The 18,890-nt window shown below is 65.9% G+C and overlaps 1 protein-coding gene and 1 long non-coding RNA gene across 4 annotated transcripts; one reads left to right on the top strand and one right to left on the bottom strand.

The window, feature by feature from the left end:
* The first annotated feature begins 118 nt into the window (after window positions 1–118).
* LOC107498879 lies at window positions 119–11,270 on the top strand. 2 transcript variants are annotated; one of them, XR_001594146.2, is made up of 3 exons: window positions 119–158; window positions 439–8,265; window positions 9,816–11,270. It is a non-coding gene; the product is annotated as an uncharacterized LOC107498879 (long non-coding RNA). The 2 variants fall into 2 exon arrangements; XR_004954999.1 differs by lacking the exon at window positions 119–158 and having other exon boundaries at window positions 166–8,265.
* Window positions 9,633–17,930, bottom strand: MOB3A (MOB kinase activator 3A). 2 transcript variants are annotated; one of them, XM_036234176.1, is made up of 5 exons: window positions 17,727–17,925; window positions 17,390–17,482; window positions 14,487–14,975; window positions 11,576–11,778; window positions 9,633–9,808 (listed from the first exon to the last, which is right to left on the bottom strand). In XM_036234176.1, exons 3-5 carry the CDS (start codon window positions 14,905–14,907, stop codon window positions 9,779–9,781), a joined length of 654 nt encoding a protein of 217 aa, XP_036090069.1. In that variant the 5' UTR covers window positions 14,908–14,975; window positions 17,390–17,482; window positions 17,727–17,925; the 3' UTR covers window positions 9,633–9,778. The 2 variants fall into 2 exon arrangements, with proteins under 2 accessions (XP_036090069.1, XP_036090068.1); XM_036234175.1 differs by lacking the exon at window positions 9,633–9,808 and adding an exon at window positions 10,758–11,175 and having other exon boundaries at window positions 17,727–17,930.
* Window positions 17,931–18,890: the final 960 nt, after the last annotated feature.

Genomic DNA, 18,890 nt, shown 5'->3' with positions numbered 1-18,890 from the left:
CCCCCGACGCAGGCCCCGCCCTCCGTCCCCGCCCACAGGCGTGCGTCGGGGGCGGGGCTGTAAGACGCTCCGGGTCCGAGTGCGGCTGCGCGGCCGGCCGTAGGGCGTGTCCGTGCGCCTGCGCTGTGTGGCGCTCGGGGCTCCAGGCTCGGGACCCGGTAAGGGTGTCGGCGGGCGGGGCTGGGGGTGTCTCAGGCCGTGGGACCCTGGTACGGGGCCAGAGCTGGGCCCTGCCCTCTGGCAGCTCTCCCAGTGTGCGGGCCGCGGCTTAGGGCGCCCCGACTCCTTTGGGCGATGTCCCCACTCTACGACCTAAGGGGCTCGGTCCTGCAGTTCACGGACCTTGGCCCCAGCTGTCCTGCCGGCGCACTGGGACCGCTCTGAGGCCCAGCTGCCTCCCCCAGGGAGCCCCTTTAGAGTTGATCCCGTTGTTGGCAGGGAAAGGGGACCACAGTAAGGGATGGTGACTATCTGTGAAGGACCCTCCCTCAGTCCTGCGAAGGAGCGTTTTCTCCTGGACGGATGTGGGAAAAGCCCGAGGGGGAAGGTGCCAAGACTGGAGATAAAACAACCCCTTTTCGGCTGCGATGCTGACCCAGGCACGGATGGACTCAGCCTGTCCTGAGCCGGGCCAGCCCCCTGCCCCGCAGCAAAGTGGAGCAAAGTCAAACCCCGTGCTCTGGACACGCCGGGCACAGATCTGCAGGTGGGACATGCCTCCCTGTCTTCCAACCCGAGCTAGTCCTTCCAGAGGCTTCTGGCCATCCCTCCCCAACTCCCCGCCAACGAGGCCCCAGTGACTTAAAACCGTCCTTCTTCCCTGCCAGTCATCTCTATGTGCTGTCCCCGAAGTCACAGCTCAGGCCACAGGAGCTGTGAGGCCTGATTTCCTCCAGCCCCAGGAAGTTTGGAGGAACCTCCCTGCGAGTACACGTGTGCAAACCGTGTGTGTGTGTGTGTGTGTGTGTGCGTGCGTGCGTGCGTGCGCAGGCACATGCATCGACTCCAGGTGCCTGGGGTGGGGCTGCCAGACTTGCCTGCCCTGGGGAAGACTTGGGTCTCTCCTCATCCTCCGCACCCCTCTCCTCGCATGGCTGTCCCCTCCCACCCCTGCCTCCTGTGTGTACATGGTCAATGCAGGTCGCCATGTACTTCGGATGGCACAGGAGGGTACAGATGGGCCTCTGCCCCTGCCTAGACGGTCAGCTGGACAAGAGCATGGAACCGTCTGCTGCCAGTCCAGCCCCAGCCCAGGGCCCGGCACACACGCAAGAAGTGCTCGCTGGAGGCTGCTGAAAAGAATGGGGGTGTTTGAGTGTTTGTACACATGTGTGCATGTGTGAGCACGCATCTGCGAATAGAGGTCATATAAGTGTATTACCTGAGGCCACTGTAACAAGGTACTCTGCATGAGGTGGCTTAAAACAACAGACTCATGCGCTCACATTCTGGAGGCCAGAGTCTGAAGTCAGGGTGTCAGCAGAGCCACACCATGGCCAGAGGCTCGAGGGGAGGGTCCTTCCTGCTTCTACCAGCCCCTGGTAGTACTGGCAATCCTCAGGGTCCCTTGGCTTATAGAGGCGCCGAGACTGAGCGCTGAGACTGGGCCGGGTGCAGGCATCCGTGGGGGCCTGGGCCATGATGGGCAGGGTGAGGGGGCTGCTAGTGGGAATCGGAAGGGGAGGGACCTCAGCGCCCTGTCTGCTAGCTCTCAAGGCACAGCCCTGTTTTGCTGTGGGCCAGCTGCCAGCCCCAAACAGCCAATACCTACCATCTTCTTGGGGGATGGCCCTGTTTACAGGCCCAGCTCCCAGAGGTGCTGGGTGCCTAGGGGCTGGGGAGGGAAGGAGGGCTGGAAGTCACCTGGGGGTGCAACTGGGCCTTCCCACTCTGCTCATGTTTCCTGGAGGCCTGAGGCATCTCGCCTGCCTCTGAGAGGGAGACCTGACCAGCCCTGAATGGAAGGGACCTGCCTGCCAGACAGATGAGGTCGGAAGCCTGGTCCTTGCTTCTCAGGCCTTCCCGGTTTGCAGGTGGCCGGTTCCCTCCATGTCAGCTGGGGCAGTGACAGTAAGCAAGGGGCAGATCCAGCCGGGGCTGGTGGGCAGGACAGGCGGGCCCAGGACAAGGATCCCCCCCAAAAGATGCCAGGGGAGACAACCTGGGAGGGCAGCTCAGGATTGCATCGGGGGGCCAGGGGCAAGCCTGAGGCCCCCAGAGCAGGGAGGTGAGGAGGCACAGACAGTAAATGCCTTTCCCGCCCCAGTCCTGGAGGGGCTCGGCGAGCCTTGGGCCAAAGGCACAGGGAGCTGGTTTCTGCGGGATGCCTCTCCGTCTGTGCTGTGCATGCAGTCACCCCAAAACCCCAGAGAAGACACCAGGCAGGTCCTGACAGCCAGGCCTGGGGCCTCTGCTTCCCCTGAGGCAGGAGGAGGCAGGCTACCTGGGTGCATCCGCTCTGACATGGGCCAGCAGCCGGAGCCCTGACACCTCAGGGGCTCGGTCATGCAGAGTTCATGTGCTGGGTGGCACCGGAGGGCCCCAGGGCAGCTCAGAGGCTCCACAGCCAGTGGCTACGGCTCTCGGAGTCAGTACGTAAAGACACAGGATGCCGGGGGCATTTGAATTTCAGATAAGCGACGAATAACTCCAGTGTACGCCCCACTGGTGTGTCTCAACCGACTATTCATTGCTTATGGGAAACGCAGATGCACTTGGCAGCCCACGTTTTATCTGGCAACCTTACCAGAGGGCAACATTAAAGATCTCGTTCCCCCCAACATTAAAAAACGGCACCGGGCTGGCGCATGAGCGAGCGCGAGCAGATTTGGGTGTGTCCGTGTGTCTCTGCACGTCTGGGGAGGACTGAGCCGGATCTGCGTAGGGCTAAGTCGTGTCCGTGTGGGAACAGGTGGAGGTGTTGGGCCCGCACACTTGCCTGCTGGTGTGTGCACACACGAGAGCAGTGGACACCTGTGTGTGGGGCCCGGTGCTGTGGGGCCAGCTCTGGGTGCTGTGGAGCCGGCGCTGGGACCAGAAGCCTGTGCCGGTGAAGAGAGGCCGGGCCCTTCCCCCCTCCGCTCAGAGCGGGCACCTGAGGCTCAGAGGGGCCGCAGGGCTGGCCTTCAAACCCCAGTGCAACATCTCAGCTCGGATCCAAGGGCCAGCACTGGGGGCGGGGCTGGCCGTGGGCACCAGGGGGCAGGTGGAGTCAGAGTCCTGGGCTGGCACCCAGCCTGGCCCGCCCTGCGGCCCACTGCATGTCCCCACTTGTCTGGCCCCCCAAGGGGCAGGACCCACAAGTTCTAGGAGTTCCTCAGAAAAGTGAGGGTCACAAGTTGAGGCCTCTGACTGAGGGGCCACGAGGCAGGAGCGTCTGATGCAAGTGGCTGTAAGTGTCCCTTCCTGCTGGCTGACTCACGGTTCACTCCATTCCAGTGGCTCAGCAGTCCTGGGGACAGAGCCAGGGCCCCTGTCCTCCTGGAGCGTGGGGGTGGGGCAGCGAGAAGGGAACGCAGCAGGGGGTGTGGCCAGGAGCTCCCAGCTACCAGCCTGCGGCCTTTGGCGCTCTGGGTGTCACAGTAGCCTTGGGGCCCACCCTCTGTGACCGGGGATAGCACTGTGCATATCCTGCCTCCCAAGGGTCAGTCACCAAAAGTCCCCCTAGGGAGAGGTGGTGGCAGAGCCAGGGGTTGGGTAGGGCTGGCCTAGCAGATGGCCAAAGGCCACCACCCTGCCCCAGTGACCTAGGATGGAACAGTTGACTTGTCATCTCCGCATCCAAGGCACTGGACAACTAAGTGGCTCTTGGAGCAGCCAGGTCTCCCTCTAACAGTGTGACCTGGGGCATCACAGACAAGGGCGCCTCGTTGTGTAGAGAGTGGGGGCCTTTCCTGGCATGTGCACAGGTCCTGGGAGGGGCGCAGCCAGGGGAGGACAGAGGTGGAGTGGATGGGGCGTCGGGGGCCGGGAGGAAAAGGGACATGGGTGTGGGGGAAGCCGTGTGCCTGGCTGGGTCAGCCAGAGGCCTCTCCGCGCTGGCTGACTCCATGCCTGGGTCAGAGGCCACCTCCTTGGGGCAGCTCCGCACCTGGCTGGGCCCCAGGCCTTGAGTGGCACTGAGTTTCTGCATATGCTAGTGACACTTCTAGGCCAGGCAGAGAGCAGAGCTGGCTCCACACTGTAGAAAGTCACACCCTGGGATCGCCAGAGTAACAGCCCCCAAAGACATCCCCTTCCTAGTCCCTGGATCCGGGGATATGGGACCTCATGAGATACTTGAGGGACTTTGCACATGGGATAAAGGACTCTGAGAGGGGGACAACCTTGGGTTTCCCGGGGGCCCAGGGTCCTCATAAGGGAGAGGCTGCTCTGCTGGCTGTGACTATGACGAGGGGGAAGGGGCCACGAGCTAGGGACGCGGCACCTCTGGAAGCTGGTAAAGGCTGGAGACAGTTCTCTCTGGAGCCTCCAGAAAGCCCAGCCCTGCCCGCGCCTGGGTTATCCCCGAGAGATCCATTTTGGATTCCTGGCCTTCAGAACTGTTACAGAAAAAAAGTCTAAGGAGCCCCTAAATCTGTGGTACTTTGTCGCAGCCACCTAGGGAGGCTCACACAGGCACTGATGTCTGCATGACCCAGGGTTCCCATTTTGCAGATGAGTAAAGCCAGGTGAGTTCAGCCAGGCTTGGAAGAGGCAAACCTGGCTTCCTCCCCGCTTCGATGGTGTGGGGGACGTGGGTAATGTTGGGGGTGTGTGTGAGGAGAGCAGGAAAGGTCTGGAAGCCCAGACCGCTGGGCCAGGCGCCTGCTGACCCACCCAGGGCCAAGGAAACTGGTGCGTCCGGAGGCCCGGGTTACCGCTAACCACGGGGCCAGCGCAGGGATCGGGCTCCAGGAAAGTCCTTCCTTAGGACTAGATTTGCTTGTGCTGCTAAATGCGCGAGCCCATCGGCCGCCGGGTTTGTGACCCGGGGTCTCGGAACCCTTCGCGTCCGCGGCGCTCAGCCGGTTCCCACGCCATGGCCATCCTCGGGCGCTCCGCCCCGGGGCCTCTCGGTCTCATCCGCCGAGCGGGGCCTCCAGGCCGGTTGCCCAGGGGTGATGGGCAGTGACCCGAGGATGCCATGGACTCCGCTGTCGGGGCCGCGAGCCTTGGGGACCTGCTGCGGTCGCGCCTGCGTCCTGGCTGCTGCTCTTGGCACCTCCAGCCGGAGTAGTTGCCCCAGCAACGCATTTACGTCAACGCACCTGGCGCAGCGCCTGGGCTCCCAGGGAGTGGGAGGCGGGGCCCTGGCGCTGGGCCAATAGGATTCCAGGCAGCGTGAAAGAGGCGTGGTCGCGGCCTGCGTTCCAGCCAATGGGGTGGTTGTTTCCAGGGCCGCGCGAATAGGGCCACGCTCCTTTTAAAGGGCAACGCGCGCAATTTTCTGCGCTCTCCTCTTACACTCGGGTCTAGCCCCGGGAGGCCCATTCTGGATATCTGCCCACCAGAACTGTGAGATGATAAATGTGTGTGGTTTTAAGCCACCACGTTTTGGTGATTTGTCACAGCAGCCCCAGGAAACCGCGATGCCCTCACCCTTAGGTGCGTGGGACTTCTCTTGCTGCTATGACACATCCGCAGGCCTCCTTGGGGGCTTTTGGGGACCGGACTGAAGGATGAGGACGAGCATTTGACAAAGGGTGGGACGGGTCTGCCTACTCTGGGCCTTTCCTGCAGAACTCCTACCAGAATATGTGTTCTTCCCTTGGCCTTCCTGGGTGGTCAGAACTCATGGTGGCCTCCAGGGCTGAGCTGGAGGAGCAGGTAGGAAGATGGGTCACACGGATGGGGCAGAGGCTGGAAGGGACAGAGGGTACAACATGCAGTGTGTCTGCAGGGCCCCTGGGCTCGTGGCCACCTCCTTGCCTCATGCCTGACCAGGGACCTAGCTGTGAGGTCCCAGCCAACTTTGAAGCCGTCCGTTGCTGAGTCAAGCCCAGGGCCTGGCAAGAGGGATAAGCTTACAGCAACTTGGTCAGTCAGTGCTGGGGTCCTGGGCCGGGGGTTTGGGGATGAGCACGCCTGACGTCATCTCCTCTTTCCCAGAAGGTGCCAGAGGGGCCAGGTGTAGCTGACGTGAGCTTCAGGCCAGCCTCGGCCTCTGACGAGAGCACACACAGACCCCCGAGGCCTGGCAGCAGAGCGACGAGAACCCACCAGCCTGGCAGGCTGGGGGACCAGCCTCTGCTTCGTCCGCTGGTGGCCAGAGTTTTTCCTGGCTGTTTTCCAGGGCAGGCAGCCAACCCGGGAACAGAATACCCGCCCAGGGACTGAGGCCTGCAGTGGGGAGGGGCGGCCGGTTTTGTTTTTCATCTGCTGTCTTTGGTCTGGAAAGAAGGGCAGATGGCTCCAGAAATATCTGGGGACACGCCCCTCCCCCCTCCCCGGGTAGTGATTGGTGGTGGCATCAGAAGGTCGGCAGAGGTGCCGTGTAAACAGCGGCCGCAAAACGCAGCTCCTGGCATAAAACCCTGCACGTGATCGCGGGCGGCCAGAGGTGGACGCCACCCGAAGGCCCCGCAGCTGATGATGGACACAGTGTGTCCGTCCACACGGGGGAGTGTCGTCACTCGGCCATGAAAAGGAGGGAGGCGCTGACACTCGCCGCGGTGTGGACGGACCTTGAACACATGACGCTCGCTCAGCGGGAGGCGCCGGACACGCAGGACTCACGGCGTGTGACTCCACCGATGCGAAACATCCAGAACAGGCCCCCCCCCCCCCCCGCGGGGACAGGAAGTGGGCTCCGGGCTGTCAGGGGCTGGGAGGGGGAGGGGTGGCTGCCGACAGGCGTGGGGGGCTTATTTCAGGGCGGCGAGCTGAGGGGCTTCCCCCTGAATGACTCTTTAACTAGAACTGGAACCGCCACACGTGGCCAGAGGCTGTGCCAGCGGCCGGCATGGTCTAGGACAAGGCCCGTCCCGGGGTGGGAACTTCCCGACCCTGTGGGACGGCCCTACTGGGTTCTTGGGTTCTTGGAAGAATGTCTATTTTAGGCTCCCTGGCGGGTTCTGGCCCTCTTTGTCACGGCTGCCGGGATGATACAAATCCACGGCCACTCTCGACTGACAGCCCTTCGTGCGAGGCCAGGAGCGAGCACGGCCAGCTAGTCCGAGCTGGACACTGCCGGTTCCCTCTGCCGCCGCCCCATCCGGTCACATTCGCAGACGGCAGTACCTGCCTCCGTCACCTCTTCCGGTTGGACATGGCTTAGGGCAAACCGCACTCTTGGGGCAAGTGACTGGGAGGAGCCACTGGGAAGCTGGCCTCTCGGATTTTTTTTCAGAAGTTTTGGTGATAAATAATGTACAGAAACATTCAAATGGCCTCTCCGGTTCCTGTGTTCCACTTGTTCAAGTCAGTGGGCCCCAAGGCCACCTGTGTGCAGAGTCTCTTTCTAAAGTGTATGAATGTCCCATGGCTGCTGTGACAGTTAAGCACAAATGTAGGGACTTAAAGAAAATTTCTCATCTCCAGTCCTGGGGTCGGGGGTCCCACATAGTCCTCCTGGCCCCCAGGAGGCACGGGGCCGGGCTGCCCAGCCCCGAGGCTCCAGGGAGAGCTGTCTCTGGCCTCTCCCAGCTTCCAGAGGCGCCGCGCCCCTGGCTCGCGGCCTCTTCTCCCTCCTCAGTCACGGCCACCAGCGTGGCTTTGTCCATGCCTCTGACTGCGAGCCTCCCCTTTGGGAGGACCCTGTGCGGACGCTGAAACCCCGGGAATCCGGGTCGTCCCCTCTCCGGGGCCTGGACTCGGTCCCACCTGCACAGTCTGTCACTGAGGTGACCTGTCCACAGGTCCCCGTTTTCCCAAAGATCAGTGGCAGCTCCCAGCTCAGACAGGCCCTGGGATGCTCCTGGCACACTTGCAGGTCCGAGGGTGAAGGGACAGCTTCTCCAGGCAGTGGCCCCAACACGCAGGCCAAACCCGCCGGGAGCAGCCGCCTTCCCTTCCCGCGGGGCCAGTGCGCCCTCTGGGGGCGGGAAGCCGCATGCGCTGGCGGCTGCTGGTGGCTGGCCCGCCCTGTGGCCAGGGCCACCCTCCTCCTTGTCCACCCCTTGTTTCAGCTCGCAGGCTGCAAGCCCCTGACCGAACACCAAACGCCGGTGGCCCTGGACCAGTGACGCTTTACATTTGAAAGGGGCCCTGACAGTAAGAAACGGCTCCGACTCATCACGAGAACAATTTGAGGGTGGCCATCCTATGCCCAAGGTTGCAGAGTTGGTAAGTCACGGCTGAAACGGGACACCCGTCTGTCCCCTCAGCCCAACGCTTTCTGGAACCTCCTTTCACATGACATGTAAAAGGCACGGCGTCAGGATCGGGCCGTGGGTGCAGGAGGCAGCTGGGGAAGGCAGAGGCCCGAGGCCGCCTGTTTCTGACACTCACTTCCCTTGTCCCCGCCCTGCACCCGCGACTTACCCCACCCGTTCTACGCATGTTCCTGTATCTGGGTGTTTTTTCAGACCACGACCTTTGTGACATTTGAGACTTCTTTGCTCCTTGGGGGCGAGGGCACCCTGGGAACAACGGCCGTGATGAGTCCCAAGGCCAGGCCCCCGACAGGAAGGGAACTGACCTCCAACAGCAGTGGCTACTAAAACGGCAATTTATTCTGATGCTCGTGGCCTAATGGCCAGAGGCGCAGGAGGGCGGGGCGGGGACCTCCCTGCCCACGGTCCCTGCCGCCTCGCCGGCCTGGCCCTGGCCGGGCTGACAGGAAGGGTGGGCGGCCGGGGGCGGGGAGCACAGTGGTTGTGGCACAGTGGCTGTGGCCGCCGGTCATGGTTTTGCATTCAGAAGGGGCCATGTCCAGTGGCTGGTGTTCTGCGCCCTGCAGGCCCGGCCAGGGCTGCGAGAGCCGGCCCGGCAGTGCCCGAGGGCCAGGCTGAGCTCACTCGTTCGGTGTTGGGTGACAGTGCCCCTCTCTTCCATGAGCACCCTGGACACGGGGGGCCTCGGAGGCAGGTGTGGATGAGGGAGGGGCCGAGGGCTGGGCCGGGCAGCCAGAGGCTCCCGGGGTTGCTTCCGAGTGGCCCCGCCTCCCAGTGTCCTGAGGGGAAACGGCGGACAGGCCCAGACCAGAGGCTCCACGGAGGGTCCTCATGTTGTCCGTACGGGGACGTGTCTCGAGGCCGTGGACTCACTGCTTGCAGTAGAGAACTTCCCCCCTTAATCTCAGGGTGGTCGAGCGGGGCCCCAGGAGACCCGGGGCGCAGCAGGCACAGGGTCCGGAGCCCGACGGGGGAGCCGGCGTTCTGCAGGAGCTGCGGGCCAGAAGCGGACAGAGAGGAGGCAGGAGGGCAGGAGCCGGGCACGTCGTACCTCTCGTGACAGTGGCCGGAGCTGGAAGGCCTGGCGGGGGCAGGGTCCTCTCCCTGACTGGAGCCCGCGGGCTGTCCCCTCCCAGGCTGCACAGCTGGGGCACGCAGGGACAGGCCGCAGGGACAGGCCGTGCGGGGCCGAGGTGCGAGGGGGCAGAGGTTCGGGCCAAGCTCCAGCCCCCGGGGCAAGTGCATGTGCACTGGACGGGAGGGACGGGTCCTCCCGGATGCGAGTCAGAGTCCGAGCAGTGTGGCTGCAGGGAGGCCGCGCCCCACGCACATCGCTGTCCGATGGTTGCGATGTCACCGAGCCCTGGGCCAGAAAACAGGGTCCACGTTCCAGGGAGCTGGCGCTCGCGTCGGAGTGTCCCCCGGCACTGCCTCGGGGCCGGGGGGGGGGGGCCGAAGGGCTCTCAGTGGCACATCCGGGCGGTCATTTCTTTCTGTTAGGAACAAGAGGACGTCAGGTGTCATCACGAGGGGCTGCGGACGTGCGCACATGTGGAAGAGTGGCCGCTGTGTCTCGAGGCCCCTCACTGTGGGCCACACCTGATGGAGCGGGGAGCAGGCAGCTGCAGCCGGGGAAGCCACGCCGGCCGCCCGAGGGGCCGGACAGAGACGGTGTCTGTGGCACTCGACCCGCCGGCGCTGACCGCAGCCGCCGCGGCGGGCGAACGGCGGGCTGTGCCGGCAAAGCTGCATTCACAAAACTCGTCTCCTGGCCCCCGCTCCATACACTCAACCGGACACCAAGGGAAACTTCTGGAAGGCAGCCTGGACGCAAAGATGACCACCCACAGGGTGACCTGCGGCCCGGCGCCCCCAGCCTGCGAAGCCTGTCTGCACAGGTCGCTGATGAACGCACAGGGCTGGGGGTGGCGCCCGGGAGCCCCGTGCAGCTGGCCGGCCTGGCACCTATCCGGCTCGTCTGCAGCACCCTGGGGGAGGTCATGACCTCGCTCACTTGTCCACCTGGCTCCACAGAGGACGCCGGGCCCTGATACAGGAGCAATGACGGGGTCACGGCTCTGAGTGACAAAACGGCCAGCAGATCAGAGCAAACTGCTGTTCCCAGTGTCCGGTGAACACGCTGCCGAGAGTCACGTGAACGCACCACCGAACAGGGAGCGATTCAGCGGCATTCGCGGCCACGAGGGCGCGCAACTGCGCCTCCGCCTTGTTCCAGAACATTCCAGCATGGGGAGCAGAGCCCTTCCCCACCAGCAGTGCACTGGCAGCTCTAGCTCTGGGAAAACGTGTTCTGATGAGCGAGCCTGCAAGGAGCCACGCGGGAGGGAGAAAGCCACACAAAACGGCTCCAGCGCTTTCTCGGCTGACAGAGGGCGTCCCTTCTGGGGCCTGGACCAATGGCGCGGGGCTCCGGGAGCAGCCCAGGCCCGCCCGGCATTTCGGAGCTCCTGTCCCTGGGGGCCTGCACGCCGGCCCCGCCAGGACCCTGCGTGGTGCTCGCTGGGGGGTAGCCACCCACCACGCTGTCACCCCTCAAGTCCTGCTCAAAACCCAAAGCAACTGGGGAGCCCTGTGCTGCAGTCGGAGAAGTGTGGGGTGTCCACACTGATAAGTCACAGCAACGTGATGGGGACAGGTCCCGCGTGAGCCCCTCTTGCTACTGACTTGTCCCGTCTCCTGGTGGGGTCAACAGTGCCCCATTGGGGACATTCGCAGAGAGAGACAGTGGACTCCTGGATGCCAGAGGCTGGGGAGGAGGAGGATGCTAGAGGCTGGTGGGGCCGGGGCTTCTCTGGGGTGATGGAATGTTCTGGAACAGACAGGTGCCGGGTGCGTCGCCCTAGAGTATACGGAAGGCCACTGAATGATCCAGTTCACAGTGGTTAATTTTAACTTATGTAAGTTTCACCTCAATTAAAAACAAAAAAAAAATCACCCCTGGTTTTCAGGCCAGGCCCAGAGGAGGGCGGGGAGGTGGGGATCTGGGGCCCCTGTGCGTGCGCCGTGCCCTCCAGGCGGGACCCGGCCTCCGTGGCCCTGGCTCCTCCCACTCCCTGTGGGCGCGGTGGCCCCCCCCACCACGAGCACTTGTGCCACGTGGGCCCGCATGCCCACGGGGCCTGGCAGCAGAGAGCAGCGAACCAGCCCAGCGGGCAGGTCCCAGGCGCCAGAGGGGAGCAGCCCGCCCAGCCGCGGCCACCCGGGGGGCGGAGCCCCGAAGGGCCCGGCCGCCCGCTCACCAGCGGCTCCAGCTCCTTGGTGTCGATGAGGCCGAACTCCTTGACGAAGTAGTAGAAGTGCTTGTAGCAGGTGTTGACGTGCGCCTCGGAGCCCATGTGCGCGATGCGGTCGAAGTGGTGGATGTACACGTGCACGAACACGCGGAACAGCCGCGACAGGATCTTCCGCACGGCCGGCAGGAAGGTCCTGGGGAACGGCGTGCCTGCGCGGGAGGACGGGCTCAGGGGCCGCCCGCCGGGGCGCCTCGCCTCGCCGCCACCCCGGGGAGCCCGCGGAAGCGCGGGAGGAACCCACCGTGCAGCTGCCCGACGCCGGGGGCGGGAAGGGGACAGGTCTGCGGGCAGAGCCCGGCCCCAAGGCCCCCTGCATCAGCCGCTCAGGCCGGGGGCCCAGCCTGGCCGGGGACGCGCCAGAGCCGCCCACTCCAGCACCTCTGCGGGGCCCTCGGGCCAGCGGCGCCCGGCCGCACCGGGCTCCGGCCACGGCTTCCGTCTTCGCCGCGTGTGCATTTCCAGTAACGTTTATTTTTCTCGATAGAACGGGGCCACCCAAAAAAGCCATTTTTTGACCTAACGTTCTCCACTTGCCAGCTCGCTTCCTCTCCCCGCCTCGGGCGGGCGGGCACAGCACCGTTCGGTCCGACACGCCTGGCACAGGCTTGCTGCACACGCGCACTGTGCTGCGTCGGCTCCCGTTAGCGATTTGCTGCTCAACCCTGTTGGTGACGGCCGAGGCGGCCACAGGCCCCGTGGGACCCCTGCCCCAGCCGCCCCAGGCCCAGCCGGGGCCGTCCGGCACATTCGCACCGCCATGCGCCCCGCCAAGACGCGACGCCCCCTTCGTCCCACAGGACAGGCGGACTGCATGTGTTCGTGGGCTCCAACCAGTGCCGCCCGCTGGGCGCGCGGGGCCAGGCGGACGGCCCGGCCCAGGGGACACACAGAGGTCGCCGACCTGGGCGCACGGGGCCAGGCGGACGGCCCGGCCCAGGGGACACACAGACGTCGCCGACCTGGGCGCGCGGGGCCAGGCGGACGGCCCGGCCCAGGGGACACACAGACGTCGCCGACCGCGGGGAAGCCGCAGTGCGCCACGTACGCACTCCCGGGAGACGGTGTCCACAGCCGCACGGCCAGTGCTCACGGGGCCGGCGGTTGGCTGAGAAGGGCCCAACGGTGCCCGGGCGGGTGGGGAGGGCTCACGACCCAGCGCCCACAGCAAGGCCCGGCCTGAGCTCCGGCCCAGGCAGCCGACACGGCCACTCACCACGGGGAGGGGGGGTCTGAGACGTGTCCAGTGAGAGGACAGATGTGACAGGTCCAGGCTGGCCCTGCTGGCCCGCCTGGGGCAGGTGGCCTCGTCACGCGAGAGCTGGCGGTGCTGGCATTCCCTCGGCGCTGGGTGCCAGCGAAGGTCTCCATGTCACAGCGAACGCCCCGACGCTGTGGAAGGTTCCTTCAGTGTCGGCGGGGCCTCAGGCTCCGGCGTCGTCTGACGGGGTGCGGGGGTAGCAGGCACCATCCGTGAAGGGCTTCGAAAGCCACGCGGGGGGGCGGTCCCCTCGAGGGGGTGGTGGTCCCCATGTACTAAGGGCCTATGACACGGTTACGAGTCGGAGAGCACACTGGGCAGAGGAAGGCGTAAAATCGGAGCGCCTGGCTCAGCACCAGACCTGCCCGGGACTCTGCTGCCACCACGAGCCCACCCCTCCTCCTCCCGGGTGACACGGGGGGAGAGGGTGCTTTAGGGCAGCCCAGCCCAGGACAAGCGCTAGAAATGGCATCTCCAGGACTGGGCTGCCCACGCTTGCAAGGGCGCTCTCACGCGGGGGAGAAAGTCTGGCCCGCTGCCAGCTTTTTTAAATAAAGCTTTATCGGGACCCTGGCCCGCCGGTTTGTTTACATCCGTCTATGGCGGTTTTGGGGCTACAGACAGATCTGAAAGGTTGAGACAGAGACTGTCTGGCTCATAAAGCAGGAAAGACTTGCCGTCTGGCCCCTTACGAGAAGTCTGCTGGCCTCGGCCTGCGGGCACGGGCTGGCGCTCGGGCCCGAGAGGGTGCACAGGCGTCAGGGCCCCGTCCCACCCTTGCTCGGCCACAGCTCTCCCGGGGAGCGCCCGGCAGGCTCGGCTCGGACGTGCTGTGGCACCGCCGTCATGCTCGGCGCTGCGCCCCACTGCCTGGCTGGCGACGGGGGGAGCAGCCGCGACTCCGGGACCTGGCCACACGGCCCGGGTCGGTGGTGTGGCCTCAGACCCGACCGGGCGGCCACGCGGCGCCCACAGGCTGAGCCCCAGGCGCGGGCAGAGCCGCCTCCTCTGGAGGCCCCAGGGCAGCCGTTCCGGTCTCCTCCGGAAGCAGCTGGCACCTCTGGGCTCACGGCCTCCTCTTCCTTTGGCTGTCACGTCACCTCTCTTCCGTGTGCCCAGTGCCCCCCTGCCTCCCCTTCATAAGGACCCTTGGGGTGACACTTAGGGTCCATCTGCATAACCCAGAACAATCTCCTGACGCAAGGGAGCCTTAACTTGAAGAAAACCACGGCCCGTCCACACGGGGTGGGGGGAGCGTCGCTTGGCCGTGGAAAGGGGGGAGGCGCGGACATTCGCCCTGCCGGGGACAGACCCTGGACACGTGACGCTCCATGAGAGACGCCGACACACAGGCCACACGGCGTGTGGCTCCACTGACGCGACGCGTGCAGACCGGGCGTGTGCACAGACAGAATGTGGGTGAGCGTGAGTCGGGGGCTGGGGAGGGGCGTGGGGCTGCTTTCTGGGGTGGTGGAAAGCTCTGGAAAGAGACAGAGGAACGGCTGCACAGCCCTGGGAAGGGGGCAGATGCTGCCAGCCCGTGCGCGCTAACAGGGGCCGCACGGCCTGCGACCCCGCCGCCCGCCGCCCCCGACTCACCCACGCTGGTGGGGAAGAGCTCCTCGTTGTTGATCTGCGCCTCGATCCAGTCCATCAGCAGGTCCATGTAGCGCGGGGCCGACAGCGCCGTGGGCTTGCGGAACCGGTGCTCGTCCTGCCAGCGGTACTCGTACTTGGGGCCGCCGGACATGACCGGGCAGGACTGCTCCGTGCAGCCGTCGCTGATGGTGCCGTAGATGAGGTTGACGCGGTTGAAGAAGTCCACCACGTGCACGGCCACCCAGTCATGGAGGTCCTCGCCGGCGGGCAGCTGCACGGCCAGCTTCAGGTCCAGCCCCGCGTTCAGCGACGCCTGCGCCTTCTTGTGCAGCTCAAAGCGCTGGGTGCCCGGCTCGAACTTGCGCTTGGGGCGGAAGGTCCTGTCCTTGTTGAAGACCTGCTTCAGGAAGGGGCTGGACATTGTGGCCACGCGCCCCGGGCAGGACCCTCGTGCCAGCCGCTGACGGAGGTGGCGGGGAACTCAGAGATCTGAAACACAGAGCAAGAACTGTCGCCGCCTTCCGGGACCTGGGCCAGCAGCACGAGCGGGCCGCGCGGTTCTGAGGTTCGCCAAAAAGGTGCGAGCCCCTCGGGGGGCAGAACTGCCGCGTGGTGTGCCCCGACTGTCTCGGAGCGGGAGACGCTGCGTCTGTGACGGCGGCTGAGAGCGACTGCGCAGGGCTAGGTGGTGGCCTCTGTACAGAGATGTCCGTGTCCCCGGGAAGGGCAGACAGGACCGAATTTGGAAAAAGGGTCTTTGCAGATGTGACTAAGCAAAGGACCTTGGGACGTGCTCGTCCCGGATTGTGTGGGTGGGCCCTAGACCCAGTGACGACTGTCCTCTTAAGAGGACATGGACACAAGGCGGCAGCCACGTGACAACGGAGGCAGCCGTGGGGCGACGTGTCTACAGGCCAAGGAGCGGCGGGTGTCGCCGGCACTGCCAGGGCCAGCCGCGGCCTGGGGCGCACGCTCCCTCGGAGCCCCAGGGAGCAGCCCGGCCGATGCCCTCTGGGGTGAGGGGGACCCGCAGCTTCTCCGTCCTCCTCTGTCCAAACCATGTCACTGGATTCGAGCTTTAACCCAGTGGGACCTCATTTCAACAACCTGATGACATCCACAAAGACCCCCATTTCCATTGGGAGGATGTGAATTTGGGGGGCACACTTCACCCCAGTGCACCACCTAAGAAGCCTGCACGATCTTGTCCAGGGTCTGTCTGCACCTGCGCAGGGACGTGCTGGCCGCCCGCTGGCTTCTGGGGACAAGGCCCTGGTGCAGCGGCTGCCGGCACCTCCCTGCGGTCAGGGCCCGGGGCACGTCCCACCTCCCCCTCCGCTACGTGGGGGAGCAGTGAGCTCTGTCTCAGGGGCGACAGGGTAGAGACCACGTGAAGCCCGAGCCCGGTCACACTCAGGCCACGGCCGCCCGTCACCCCCACGGCACTCGGCCACCACGCTGCTCTGGCCGCGGACGGGGTCTCCAGGGAGCTCCAGGGGCGAGGCGCAGCAGGGGACGCGCACAAGACAGGAAGTGCGGGCCAGGCACTCACCGCGGGGGGCGGGTACCCGTGCGTGACAGCCTCTGGGTCCCCACCCCCGGTGTCTTTGCTTAGACTGCGGTATGAACAAGGAAGGGGCGACCAGGAAGAGCGGGCCAGCGCGGGGCACCAGGGCGGGCCGGGGCGGGCAGGCTGCCCCGGGCCAGGCTTCCTGAGTAACGGGCGCCCCACCTGTCTGCATCTAGGACGACACAGGGGTGCCTAGCGGGCGCTCCCCTCTGCGGAGCCCTCGGGGGCGTGACCGCCTCTCTGTGACCCGACGTCACCCCCGACCGAGCCGCTGCCCCCTGTGGCTCACACGAGGCAGGCACTACCTGTGAAATGGCGACCACAGAGCTGCACAGAACCAAGGTGCAGTGAGTGACCCAGAGGGGGTGACGCCTGCGCAGGGACGGGCCACTCGCTGATGCTGCGAGACACGACCTGAGCCCGGGGCGGGGCCCTGGTGCCTCCGCCCGACCAGACTCCCCACTTCCTTCCCCAAAGCCGGCCCTGGCCCCCCCTGTCACTTCCTGCCGCCTTGGTTAACACCCAGCTAGGCACCTGGCAGTGACCCTGGGAGGAAAACGGTATCCTCACTTTACGGATGGAGAGACGAGGCGCCCACGGCACAGCTGACACCGGGCACCTCTGGGCGGCCAGCCTGGGCTCTCTGGGACTGAGCACCCCCACCCCATGGTGACAGCACAGACGTCCCCCGTGAGAGCCTGGCCGATGACCCCCGGGTCAGGGTCTCAGGCCGTGTGGCTGGTGGAAGACGAGCCTGACCCAGCGCTGAGCTGGGCCTGTCCCTGCTCTGGCCCCCGCCATTCACCCCGAACCCAGAGGCCCCCCACGCCATGGCGTGTGTGCTGGACATGCCGTGGGGACCCCGGGCGCCCCCCGTGACTGCCCACTGCCCACACCACCCCACACCTGGAGGCCGAGCGCTCTCAGGCCAGGTCGGGGGAGATCCCAGGACAGAACCCCGTGGGCCCCCTGGAACAGCCAGCCTGCGCCCCGCACCCAAGCTCCCCGCCCTCGGTCTAACTGCAGCCTTCACAGGCCCGTCCCGCTGGGCGGTGAGAGGCGGGTGCCCCCTGGCACCCAGCCGCGGGCCGGCCGGCCGAGCCTGGAGGCCCCGGCACCGAGGAGCCGGAGGCCGGCGGCCGTGTCCGTGCGTGCCGGGCCTCTCCGTGGCAGCCCTGGGAGCCGGGGCTCCGACTCCGTCGCCTGGGGACAAGCGGCCTGTGCAGCAGGAGTCTCTGGGGCGGCAACGCAGCCCTCCCAGCCACGCCTCAGGGGGACGGTGGCAGCCCTGCGGGCCCCCAGGCGGGCCCCCTTGCCAAGACACGGCCCGTACCGCTCTGGAAAGTTCTGGAAGATGGGGCAAGGCAGCGGAAGGGGCTCGCCAGGCTCCTGCTCACCTCGCCCTGAAGAAGCCGGGAGAATTTTCCTGTTTCAAAGGAAGCAACGACCCCCTGAGCGCCATGCCCGGCTTTCTGTCAGGAACACGTGTCCCCACCGCCGCCCCCCACATCCCGTTACCGTCTCCAGCGGCCTTTCCCCCCGAAGTTAGAGCACCCCCAAGTGCCCGCGAGGGGGGTCAGGGCAGGCGACGTACCGTCTCCAGGGGCCTTTCCCCCCGAAGTTAGAGCACCCCCAAGTGCCCGCGAGGGGGGTCAGGGCAGGCGACGTACCGTCTCCAGGGGCCTTTCCCCCCAAAGTTAGAGCACCCCCAAGTGCCCGCGAGGGGGGGCAGGGCAGGCGGCGTGCAGTGTGATGCTGAGGGCTCCCTTGGCCCCTGGCGCTCCACAGATGAGGTGTGTGTGGCACTCAGAAGCTTCTAGAGTGACACAAGGGAAGATGACAAAATTCCCCTGACCCAACCCACACCCGCCCCTTGTTTTTCTGAAAACACACAGTTCCTCTAAGCAACTGCCTGGGGTGACCCCCCCAGCGGGCGCGGCGGGGGGCCCGTCGCCGCTTCCTTCCGGTGCCTCCACATCCTGCCTGGCCACCGACATTGCTGCCACCTCGGGGACGCTGTCCCGGCCCTGGTGGGTTGGGAGGGGGGTGCTGGAGGGACAGGCCCGTGCCTCGGGGGTCGCCCTCCGCTCAGGCCCGCAGCCCTGCGTCTGGCTGACGGATGCTGGTGGCCCAGGGCGGCCCGTTTCAGAGGTGGCGCCGGGTACTGTCCCCTGCACCACGGGCACCTTCGAACACCAGCACCGCCCAGGGCCACCCAGGGGGCCCCGCCTCCCGCTGCGCAGCACCCGGCGGGGGCTTGCGTTTCGTGGGTGAGGTTCTCTAACTCGTGTCAGTCGGGCTTGCGGGGGCCGCTCCAGGCGCATGCTGCCCAGGGTTCCCCCGGATTCCGGCCCGGCCGAAGACAAGGCACGTCCTGCAGGTGCCCCTTTCCCAGGCACACGAGTCGGTGCTCAGTAAAGTCACAGAGCAGAGACAAGCCCAGAGCACGCCCACCCCCGAGGACACCACGCCACCCACGGTCACTCCCCGTGCCCCTGCTAAGGGCCGAACTGTCCCCCAGAGACACGTTCGAGCCCTGGCCCCGGTGCCTGTGCGCGCGACCGTGTTTGGAAGCGGGAAGCAGGGTCTCGGCGGGCGTGACTGGCTGAGGGCCGCACGGGAGGACGGTGGCCCCGAGGGGAGGACGGTGGCCCCGAGGCGAGGACGGTGGCCCCGAGGGGAGGACGGTGGACCCGAGGCGAGGGAAGCGGACACGGGTGGCGCGTCTGCAAGGCCAGAGCCGCCGAGGACGCCGAGGAGGCACCGGCAACCGGGGAGCCGGGAAAGGCGAAGGCCCCGGGAGTGGGGCGGAGCCCTCCACTCCAGCAAGACAG

The sequence above is a fragment of the Rousettus aegyptiacus genome, unplaced genomic scaffold (assembly GCF_014176215.1).
Source record: "Rousettus aegyptiacus isolate mRouAeg1 unplaced genomic scaffold, mRouAeg1.p scaffold_m13_p_16, whole genome shotgun sequence".
Classification (NCBI taxonomy): Eukaryota; Metazoa; Chordata; class Mammalia; order Chiroptera; family Pteropodidae; genus Rousettus; species Rousettus aegyptiacus.
The sequence above is the reverse complement of the archived record's forward strand: the minus strand, read 5'-3'. Positions and strand labels throughout refer to the sequence as shown.